The 12,345-nt window shown below is 32.9% G+C and overlaps 1 protein-coding gene across 1 annotated transcript; it reads left to right on the forward strand.

Moving 5' to 3' along the window:
- The first annotated feature begins 374 nt into the window (after positions 1-374).
- Positions 375-11,391, forward strand: LOC130445224 (uncharacterized). Its single transcript, XM_056780774.1, has 5 exons — positions 375-438; positions 1,970-2,206; positions 6,489-6,581; positions 6,777-7,042; positions 11,281-11,391. The coding sequence occupies exons 1-5, from the start codon at positions 375-377 to the stop codon at positions 11,389-11,391; spliced, it is 771 nt and encodes a 256-aa protein (XP_056636752.1).
- Positions 11,392-12,345: the final 954 nt, after the last annotated feature.

Raw genomic sequence — 12,345 nt, forward strand, 5'->3', positions numbered from 1 at the left:
ATACATATTTTTCACGATTTTGCCGCAACTACTGGCAACATTGTATTGAAATTTCATACGATATATTTTGGAAGCTGATACATCCAATGTATTTGTTTTTACATCCGATTTTCATAGAGGGCGCTAGTTACACGGTTCGTTCCAAGTAGTATTGAACATAACTTTTTAAATATTAGATTTCTTGAGCAAAATTCAAGTGAATTTAAACACAAAAAAGTATTGATAAATGTATTAATTAAACAAAAAATGACAAGATGAAGATTTAAAAAAAGGCTAATAACATAAAATAGAATTCAATTAGAGTACGTATTCAAAATTTCCTCCTTTTTCTTTAAGATACGGCCGAACTGTATAATCCAAGTGATTAAAATCACATGGGCGAGGGGGTTAATGAATCGGAGGTTCTACACTTCTACCAAACCATCGGTTCGGAAAATGGTTAGTCAACCAATTACGACACCTTCTACAAAGTGCGGTGAAGCTCCTTCGTGCATAAAAAATAAAGATATTCGCTCGTTTAGCGTTTTAAATCTTCTAATATCACACTTCATACCAGCATCGGTTATTATTTCATAATTTTCAAATCAAAATACTCCGAAAACGGTACACGTTATCGCAGGGCCGGATTAAGCTAGGGGCTTGGGGGGGCTATAGTCCCGGGCCCAAGTTCCAAGAGGGTCCCATCATTTGGAAATCATTCTGTATTTTTTGATGTGTTGATACCACAAATCTAACGTGTTGATATTATTTTGTGAATTTTTCCGGGTTTTCGAATTCCTTAAGGGGGCCCCGTCATTATTTTAGCCCCGGGCCTTATAAATCTTAATCCGGCCCTGCGTTATCGAGTACCTTTTAGGTTTAAAATTAAATGATGTTTAAGTTCACTTTTTTTTGTAAGAAATTTGACCGTTGAAGACCCTTATAAATGATTTTTTACGAGGATACCCTTAAAGATATGAAAATGGTTTCTGTTCGGTTGCTTTTAGCAACGTCAGACGTATTAGAATCTATATTGAAAAATTTTTGATTCTATACAGGGTGTGTATAAAAAGTGTTCAAAGCTTAACTTCAAAACTATCAAATTTCTTCATTTTTTTTTTTAATAGAATCACCCGTTTTTTTCTATTTTAATGCATTCAGGGGTAAAAAATAAGGCAAATTCATTTATAATTTCCGATACCTAAACCTTACCGTTATCCAGATATTAAATGTTTTCTGTAAATTTTTAGGGATTTAGATCTAAAAATTGTCATGATTTTACTATAAGTATTTTTCCATATACAGATAGTTTTAACTCGTCTTGGGACTCCCTGTATAGGGAACTACACACGAGTTACATCTGGGGTGCATTCCACAGGGATGGATACTTTTGACGACTTTTTTAACCGAAATTATGCAGAATTTTGCTTCCTAAAAGCCATTAGTTTTTTTGTAATATTTAATATTGATATCTTCTTTTGTCGAAAGGCAAGCTTTCAACATTGAGTACTCAGACCAAAGTGATGAGGGTTTAATATCTTCAGATCTTTTTGAAAAGAAATGTGAAAGGTCCCCGACACTGCGACACGATCAGCGGATTCAAAAAGCAATAAATAATATTAACATAGTCAGCGAATTCCAAAACTCGGATCAAATAAATATAAGTTCATTGCAATAAATTAAACGATATTTGAGTTTGCTTAAAATTTTGCTCAATAAATCTAATATTTAAAAAGTTATGTTCAATAATACTTGGTAGGAACCGTGTAACTAGCGCCCTCTATGAAAGTCAGACATAAAATTAATATCATTGGATGTATCAGCTTCCAAAACATATTCGTATGAAATTTCAAAATAATGTTGTCAATATTTGCAGCAAAATCGTTAATAATGTGTATATTTTTCTCTTCAACGCCCTTGAATATACGGATGGCGTTACGAAAATTTTGTTACTGAACGAACACTCTGTATATATATTTTTTAATTTAAGACAATGAATTCCCTCTCACTTCTATTTACTACGACCCGTCCACGAAACATGCCTTCAGGATCAGCTCCATCAAAAATATGCTGGTTAATAACAACAAATATTCCACCAAAAATAATGCAAAAACGAAATTTGTAAGGAGAATCGGTTTTCGGAGTAACGGTTGTACTTGCCAGAGTTTTTTAAATTGCGGATGCTGTTTAGGAATAAATATGAATTTGTTGAATTTCAACAACGAGGGTAAGTTGTTCAATTTATATTTTTAGATATTAACTTGAAAAAAATTTAACCAATAAACATTTAAATGATATAAACAATATACATATCCACTTATTCAAAAGTTGTTTCTTAGATTCAAAACTAAATTACTCTATATAGTTATTCATTCAAATTTCCTATCATTAGAGAAAAATGAGGAGCTTTAATTTTGTGATTTGTGCTTATTTGACTTTTTTAGATTTGTGAATAAACAGAATTGATAATTTGTATGAAAATATTGAACAGCTCTACAGAATTTTTAAAAAGTTTGGTTAATAGTTGTAACTATCCAAGACACTTCTCGAGCTATTGGATCAATCGAAGCAAACTCAAAACAGTCGTTTGTTACAAATCGACCAAATGTGTCCCAAATTGACATTTCAAAGATGCTTAATCGGTTCCAGGGAACTGGAACTGTTACTGGAAGACTAATTGTTGATTGTTACCTAGGACTTATCGCATGTAGAAATCTTCGAGATTTTTTAATACTAGAGGTATTTCTGTATCCATTTCAACAATAAAGAGAGAGCTAATCAAATCTAATCTATGTTGGGATACAGCGATATTAAAGAAAACTAGCTTTTACCCGCGGCTTCGCTCGCATCGAATCCATTAAATAAGTATCAGACATCATTATAATAGAAAAGAACGAAGTCTATAGCTATATTAGAACCTGAGATATAGATCTTTGAATGTAGAAAAATTGCCAAAAACCTACAAAAATCCATAACTTCACATTGAATGTACGCGGCTAGCTCCTCTCCAACTCAACCGATTTAAGAGTTCAAAAATTCAAAAGAAAGAAGGTGTTTCAACGAGTGTTCTTAAGCCAAAACGAAGTCTCTATCTTGAATAGAACCTGAGATATTGAGGATAGAACGTGTGTATGTGAAAAACTCCCATAAGTATTGTACAGGGGGAAAACGCATTTGAGTATAACTTGAGAATGGTGAAAATTAGATGAAATCCGATGGTTGATGGCTGATCTGTGCATTAATACCTTTCATTGAGAAAAAAAAAATTAAGTAAATCGTTTGGGTAGAACGCCTGAACGGACTCGGAATGGAAATCATCAATTTTTTTAATATACTTATAAGATTATCATTGACTTCTGGACATTGGCAATAAAACTTAGCTTAGTAGAAAGAGGATCAGATTTTCTCTAGTGCGCTAAAAACCATTGTGTCCTGCGTGCTGAGTATCTATAAGTACTAAAAAAGTCACTGCAAACTACGCAGACGCGGTATCATCTTATTATTGTTCTAATTTCACGATGTTTTCACCATGACAGTCACAATAGTCTCCCACGACGTTAACTAGTCTTTAAAGTAAGAGGGCGCTTTGCGAGGACGGCTGGAACGCCTGACATTAGTAGTGGGAGGCTCTGGAACGGCTCCTGCAACTGGAACCTCTGGTGCTGGAGTCCGACTCGGGCTGGAACTTGAGAATCTCGAGAACAGCTTAACCAAAAAAATGTAGAGTAATTCGAAATTTCAGATATTAATCCTACGTCTACCAAATGCATAAGTTCGCCCCAGTGTGCATTCGACAGGCTTCACTTACACGCGCCTAAAACCTCACTTACGAGCATTCCTTACCATTTCTATTTCCATGATACAGTACCACTTTTTCCTAATGCTTGGTCACCGCGTCATCGCGTGTACCACACCTAAAGCTCACGAAGAACTTAAATGTGACTTGAATAAAAATCAATATTTTGAGGTTAAGTCGTTTTAGACTAAAATATTTTCGACTTATAATTGATTTCCTTCGAACCCAAGAATTTAAAATTAGTAACAATTATTCAGGAGGTCACAAACTTACCATCGTTTTTTTTTATATTAATCTAAAGACTACAAAATTGTTATTATTGAGTTTAGTACTGACGAAGTCACATAAAAGAAAATTGGTCATTACAGTAGAAGTTCGATTATCCGGCACGTTCGGGACCGGCTCGGTGCCGGACTACCGAAAATTTCGGTCTATCGGGCGGTAATTGTAAGGTTATGATTAAGTTAATAATTAAAATACAAATACACTATGCAAATACATACAACAAAGTTTATTTTACATTTCATATAATGTATGTGCACGAATATACGTAAAACGCATTTCACTTAGATTTGAAAAAGTCACGAATGTCTTTTTGTTTTCTTGAATTTTGGCGTTTAGTATAAACTTTATGTCTAATGAAATCAATAATTTCTGAAGCAATGTAGCTGGAGCTAGCCTCAGCAAAGAGATAAACTTATTTAGTGATTCTGCAATTTCTGCTCAGCTTATGTTTTCCTTTTCTTCCGTTTCGGCATCTGAGTCAGTTTCTTCAAGATTGTGACTAGGCTGAGGGTTTACTACAATGTTAATCCTCATCCGTTAGTACTTGTTCAACAAGCTCAATCTCTTCGATTAGAAGCCACTCCTCTACCTCATCTTCAGGCAGGTTTTTCAAGGGATTGTCAGCACTTCTAACGACATCCAAGACTTTGGTCAAAGGGTCTTAATGGTTTTCTCCCTCATCGGTCTGTAGAGTTAGGTCAGATGCAGGGTTTGCAGCCGGCCAAAGTTTTCTCCAGCATTTTTGGGGTGTTGTATTTTTTACCTGGTTCCAAGATACTGTAATAGCATAGACGGTATCTTTTACTGTAAACTTGTTTTGAAAATCATTCACATCACAGTCTGCATTTAACATACCTTGAATAAAAGACCTTCTATGAAAGCAAGTAAAATTTTGAATAACCCCTTGGTCCATGGGTTGAATCAAAGATGTTAGGTGGGAGTAGAGTAGCAACAATATTTCCAGAAACTAACTCATCTACTGGCGGATGGGCTTTGCAATTGTCCAAAAGAAGGATGGCTTTAGTATCTTCTGGTAGACCAAGGCTTTTGAAGAATTCCTTGACCTCAGGCACAAAGTGGTGAAAAAAACTTTAAACAGGGCGGCAGTCATCCACGCATTTGATTGAGCATCGTATTGGACAGGCAAGTGTGTAATATTCTTAAATGACTTGGGTTTTGCAGATTTACCTATCATAAAAGGGGTCACTCGGTGGTTTCCAGACGCATTAGCAGATACCAAAATGTTTAATCTGTCTTTGCTTTTTATTAAGACCCTTGGCTACTTTTTCTCCTCCCCAAGCTAGTGTAGATGTTGGTAAACATCGCTACAATAGCCCTGTTTCATCAGCATTGTAAATTTGTTCAGATGTTAAATCATTATCAGCCACGATTTTCTCAGACTCGTATTTGTATTTCTCTACAGAGTTTTGGTTTGTTGAAAGTGTTTCTCCATTTACATCAGGTGTTCGAATTCCATGCCGAAACTTAAAGTTTCTGAGCCAACCATCAGAATAATTACATTCACTTTCACCAACTCCTAAACCTTGGCCGAATTTCTTTGCCATTTCAACAACCATTGGCCTTGTTACTGGCTTTCCATCAGAACGTACTAAACTATTTGAACAATACACTATCTAACTGTTCCAGATTTCGTTTTTTTAATGTTGATCTAGAAGCCAATTTTTCAATTGTTGTCGATTGAGAAGCAAACTTCGTTAGTTCATCTTTTTGTTCTTTAACGTCGTAAAATGATTTCTGGTTTATGATTGAGAGTCAGTGTTATGTGTTTTCGTTTCTCTCCTTTTGAACTCGAAGGCTTAGGTTTTGAAAACATGGTCACTGTACAGTTAAAACGAAAATCACTTTTTTTATAAACAGTTTCAAAAGTTACGTTTGCTGCGATGTGAAAGGACACAAAACAACAACACACAAAAAAATGGCGAAGACGCTTCGTGATTTTTTAACGAAGCTGCACTGCACCTGAATTTGTTGTGACAGCTGAGACTAGCCGGCCGCTAATTGTTTCTGAACAATACCGAGCGCTACCGGATGATACCGAACTACCCCGAAAAATTCCGAATAGCTCTCAGCGTTTTTATTTGCTTTAAAGACACACTTTTGGAGAAAATCAAAATTTTTACCGAGCGATGCTGGACTGTTGGATGCCGGACTAATGGACTTCTACTGTATTAGAATACTAACAACCCTTCTCGGGTTCTAAAGGGTACGAAATCCATACAATATATTTTTTTTTCCATAGAAATTTGTTAGGTATTGGACACGACCGTTTCCTGAGAATAAACCTAAACTTTTTTTCATAGAGTTGCGGTTGTTTTAAAATTTATTAAAATAGACTACGACAAGAAAAACACTCAAATAATTATGAAACAACTGAATGTTATTATAATATTATATTATTTTATTTTAGGTTGTTTGAATTTTACTTATATACCAGATGACTTTGCTATTGATATGAACGTTCTTATGAATAAACAAAACATATATTCAAATACTTTTTCAGGTAAGAATTAACAACAAAATATGAAAGTTTTTTCTTGTACTAAAATTAGAGGTTAGTGTTTGCGTTTTAAATCTGGTTTAAGGGACAGTTGTTTTCAGGGAAGATCTACAAGAGAAAATTCTCATATCTGGATTAAATTTGAAAAACAACCATGTTTAAAATGTGAAGTTTAATAATATTTACTGTGTATTTTAGCAAAAAACCCTCCACCTCTTTGTATACCCCTTCCCATTCCTTACATTCCTCTTCAAGTTGAAGCATGTGCCAAATTGTACGATATCTACACGCCTGGTTCAAACTTGCACATGTGTTTAGATTTTGAGACTAGAATACAAAGTGCCACTGTATTGGTCCTGCATTTTGATTGTATGAGAATGGGATTAGATGGTGTAGCTTTATTAAAACCAGAAGATGGAGGTGGCCTAGCTCCAACTATTGAAAATGAAGACGAAGAAATTGAAGTTTACGATGAAATAACAGAAATTAAATATAAGAATAAAACTAAACATTAATAAACAGTTTTTTATATATGAATAGCTTTTATTTTAAGGTAATTATACACTTTCATGGTCACCTGGTTTTTTGGCTCTAGAAAATCGAAAAATTGATGGATTTTAATGATCTTGGTCTCAAAATGTTCCATTTTACGGCGGATTTATAAAAAAAATACGAAAATTGAAAAAAATAAATATTTTTTACAGTTATATGACTTTAAATGCAAAAAAAATTACTTTCTACATATAATCCTTCGTAACTGTTTTTGATGTCGTGGAATCAAGTTCGTATATTTTTTTTCGCAATTTACATAAAAAAATGAATATTTTGAAAAAAAAGTTTTTCTACTATTTAAGGTTTAAAACTATTAAAAACCGCAAATTCAGCCACTACCCCCGTGTTTTTCATAAATTCGTCGTAAAATGGAACATTTTGAGGCCAAAATTATAAAATTTATCTATTTTTCGATTATTAATGGTCCAAAAACTATAAGAATAAGAATATAGTACGAAACTATTCACGAAAATTGATTGTTTTTCATCGATTTCATTTTAAGCTATGAAAACTGAAAAAAATCATTCTTTTTGGATTTTTTTTTAAATTGTTTATTAATTTATGTAGAATACAAAAAATATATCTGAGATATATATATATATCTGATAATGAGATAATTTTTTGTAAAGGATTATTTTGCAAAACCGTTTTTTTTACGATTTAAAACAGTAAAACTATGAGAAATTTTCATTCCAGCTATTTCTACTAATTTTTTTTATAAATCCGCCGTAAAATGGAACATTTTGAGACCAAGATCATTAAAATCCATCCATTTTTCGATTTTCTAGAACCAACCTAACCTAGCCTAACCTAACCTAACCTAACCTAACCTAACCTAACCTGACCAAAAAACCAGGTGACTGCGAAAGTGTATAATTACCATAATTTTTTGTAAAGGATTATTTTGCAAAACCGTTTTTTTACGATTTAAAACAGTAAAACTATGAGAAATTTTCATTCCAGCTATTTCTACTAATTTTTTTTATAAATCCGCCGTAAAATGGAACATTTTGAGACCAAGATCATTAAAATCCATCCATTTTTCGATTTTCTAGAGCCAACCTAGCCTAGCCTAACCTAACCTAACCTAACCTAACCTAACCAAAAAACCGGGTGACTGCGAAAGTGCATAATTACCATAATTTTTTGTAAAGGATTATTTTGCAAAACCGTTTTTTTACGATTTAAAACAGTAAAACTATGAGAAATTATCATTCCAGCTATTTCTACTAATTTTTTTTATAAATCCGCCGTAAAATGGAACATTTTGAGACCAAGATCATTAAAATCCATCCATTTTTCGATTTTCTAGAGCCAACCTAACCTAGCCTAACCTAACCTAACCTAACCTAACCAAAAAACCAGGTGACTGCGAAAGTGTATAATTACCATAATTTTTTGTACAGGATTATTTTGCAAAACCGTTTTTTTTACGATTTAAAACAGTAAAACTATGAGAAATGTTCATTCCAGCTATTTCTACTAATTTTTGTTATAAATCCGCCGTAAAATGGAACATTTTGAGACCAAGATCATTAAAATCCATCCATTTTTCGATTTTCTGGAGCCAACCTAGCCTAGCCTAGCCTAACCTAACCTAACCTAACCTAACCTAACGTAACCTAACCTAACCAAAAAACCAGGTGACTGCGAAAGTGTATAATTACCATAATTTTTTGTACAGGATTATTTTGCAAAACCGTTTTTTTTACGATTTAAAACAGTAAAACTATGAGAAATGTTCATTCCAGCTATTTCTACTAATTTTTTTTATAAATCCGCCGTAAAATGGAACATTTTGAGACCAAGATCATTAAAATCCATCCATTTTTCGATTTTCTAGAGCCAACCTAACCTAGCCTAACCTAACCTAACCTAACCTAACCTAACCTAACCAAAAAACCAGGTGACTGCGAAAGAGTATAATTACCATAATTCTTTGTAAAGGATTATTTTGCAAAACCGTTTTTTTACGATTTAAAACAGTAAAACTATGAGAAATTTTCATTCCAGCTATTTCTACTAATTTTTTTTATAAATCCGCCGTAAAATGGAACATTTTGAGACCAAGATCATTAAAATCCATCCATTTTTCGATTTTCTAGAGCCAACCTAGCCTAGCCTAACCTAACCTAACCTAACCAAAAAACCAGGTGACTGCGAAAGTGTATAATTACCATAATTTTTTGTAAAGGATTATTTTGCAAAGCCGTTTTTTTACGATTTAAAACAGTAAAACTATGAGAAATTTTCATTCCAGCTATTTCTACTAATTTTTTTTATAAATCCGCCGTAAAATGGAACATTTTGAGACCAAGATCATTAAAATCCATCCATTTTTCGATTTTCTAGAGCCAACCTAACCTAGCCTAACCTAACCTAACCTAACCTAACCTAACCTAACCTAACCTAACCTAACCAAAAAACCAGGTGACTGCGAAAGTGTATAATTACCATAATTTTTTGTAAAGGATTATTTTGCAAAACCGTTTTTTTTACGATTTAAAACAGTAAAACTGTGAGAAATGTTCATTCCAGCTATTTCTACTAATTGTTTTTATAAATCTGCCGTAAAATGGAACATTTTGAGACCAAGATCATTAAAATCCATCCATTTTTCGATTTTCTAGAGCCACCTAGCCTAGCCTAACCTAACCTAACCTAACCAAAAAACCAGGTGACTGCGAAAGTGTATAATTACCATAATTTTTTGTAAAGGATTATTTTGCAAAACCGTTTTTTTTACGATTTAAAACAGTAAAACTGTGAGAAATGTTCATTCCAGCTATTTCTACTAATTTTTTTTATAAATCTGCCGTAAAATGGAACATTTTGAGACCAAGATCATTAAAATCCATCCATTTTTCGATTTTCTAGAGCCAACCTAGCCTAGCCTAACCTAACCTAACCTAACCTAACCAAAAAACCAGGTGACTGCGAAAGTGTATAATTACCATAATTTTTTGTACAGGATTATTTTGCAAAACCGTTTTTTTTACGATTTAAAACAGTAAAACTATGAGAAATGTTCATTCCAGCTATTTCTACTAATTTTTTTTATAAATCCGCCGTAAAATGGAACATTTTGAGACCAAGATCATTAAAATCCATCCATTTTTCGATTTTCTGGAGCCAACCTAGCCTAGCCTAGCCTAACCTAACCTAACCTAACCTAACCTAACCAAACCAAAAAACCAGGTGACTGCGAAAGTGTATAATTACCATAATTTTTTGTAAAGGATTATTTTGCAAAACCGTTTTTTTACGATTTAAAACAGTAAAACTATGAGAAATTATCATTCCAGCTATTTCTACTAATTTTTTTTATGAATCCGCCGTAAAATGGAACATTTTGAGACCAAGATCATTAAAATCCATCCATTTTTCGATTTTCTAGAGCCAACCTAACCTAGCCTAACCTAACCTAACCTAACCTAACCAAAAAACCAGGTGACTGCGAAAGTGTATAATTACCATAATTTTTTGTAAAGGATTATTTTGCAAAACCGTTTTTTTTACGATTTAAAACAGTAAAACTGTGAGAAATGTTCATTCCAGCTATTTCTACTAATTTTTTTTATAAATCTGCCGTAAAATGGAACATTTTGAGACCAAGATCATTAAAATCCATCCATTTTTCGATTTTCTAGAGCTAACCTAGCCTAGCCTAACCTAACCTAACCTAACCAAAAAACCAGGTGACTGCGAAAGTGTATAATTACCATAATTTTTTGTAAAGGATTATTTTGCAAAACCGTTTTTTTTTACGATTTAAAACAGTAAAACTGTGAGAAATGTTCATTCCAGCTATTTCTACTAATTGTTTTTATAAATCTGCCGTAAAATGGAACATTTTGAGACCAAGATCATTAAAATCCATCCATTTTTCGATTTTCTAGAGCCAAAAAACCAGGTGACCGTGAAAGTGTATAATTACCTATTTTAATGTTCTATTTGGGTTCGAATTAAATAAAAAAGAAACAATTGTGAAATGCACTTAGTGCAACACCTTTTTAGTGACATTTCCATTTGAAGGTTGGATGTGCAGATAAATACAATATTGACATTGATCAACTAATTCATCTAAGACAAGAAACAAAGGCACGAATTTATAAAGCAGCAATCAGACCTATAATAATTTATATATCAGAAACATCAAAAATCTTGGAGACCACAGAAGAGAAAATTGTCAGGTGGATCTCGGGAAAAACATTCTGAGACTGGAAAAGAAGCGAAAACATCAGAAGATTATGAGACGTAGATAACAGGAACTGGCCTTAGACCTATATTATGGAAGAAAGAAGAAGAATCATCTGATCACATTGGTTATTAAACTAGAAGATTGTAAAAATATTTCTTAAAACAAGTATAAGATGAAGAAAAATTTAAAAAATAACTAGATGCTCAATTTTTATGTTATCGATTGCTAACGTACGAAAAATATTCATTTCTTAGAGTTGTTTAATTGACTTTTACTTACAAACAAAATCTAGTAACAGGATATTGAATAGAGTTATGATTTAGTAATAGAGTATATAATCTTAGATAATAAATGAATAGTTACAAATTGATAATCCCGATCCAGACTCTCGATACGCACGTGCGCAGTCACCTCACCTCTCTGTCGCTTCTTTACCTGTCTGTTTTTGCAACAGTACATTCAACCCATAGTTCCGTTATGGGTTTTAATTAAACCAATAGGAATGCACAAACGTGAGAGTTAAGAGGCGGAGCTACATCCACATTGAAAAAGAAGAAATGTAATTCACTATCCATTTTTTGGTTATTTTTACTAATCTCTTACTAGGACCTGATTTAACCTAACCAAATTTGATATTCTGGTATATTTTGGAACTTTCATCACAATAAATCAAGTTAGTTCGATCTGGCGACGTTTCTTTTCAAAAGTCTAAAACTATATTTTCACAATTTTCCCTTGTTTTAATGGGAACCAACCAACCAAATTTTAGACAATGTATAAATACACTTTTTTTATCAGTTTACATTTACCATTTCTTTATTTAAGAAACAATATTTTGCAAAGTATCCAAAACGGTCCCAATTTGAACAGCTTATTTCGATTTCATTTGTTTTAAAAATGGCCCTCTACCTTTTTAAACGTATAAAATACTTAAAGTAAGTTGGTTTCATTTAACAGAAGGGGAAATTCTAAGAATATGGTCACAGAATATATTACAGGGATATGGCTTTAAAT

This window comes from Diorhabda sublineata, chromosome 6 (assembly GCF_026230105.1).
Source record: "Diorhabda sublineata isolate icDioSubl1.1 chromosome 6, icDioSubl1.1, whole genome shotgun sequence".
Taxonomy (NCBI): domain Eukaryota; kingdom Metazoa; phylum Arthropoda; class Insecta; order Coleoptera; family Chrysomelidae; genus Diorhabda; species Diorhabda sublineata.

What these genes read in the sequence shown, in the direction of transcription:
- LOC130445224 (XM_056780774.1), top strand. Translation starts at nt 375, where the DNA reads ATGGGCGAGGGGGTTAATGAATCGGAGGTTCTACACTTCTACCAAACC. An exon ending in AACCATCGGTTCGGAAAATG is followed by an intron (nt 439 to 1,969) that starts GTTAGTCAACCA and finishes TTTTAATTTAAG; the next exon opens with ACAATGAATTCCCTCTCACT. An exon ending in ATATTCAAATACTTTTTCAG is followed by an intron (nt 6,582 to 6,776) that starts GTAAGAATTAAC and finishes TGTGTATTTTAG; the next exon opens with CAAAAAACCCTCCACCTCTT.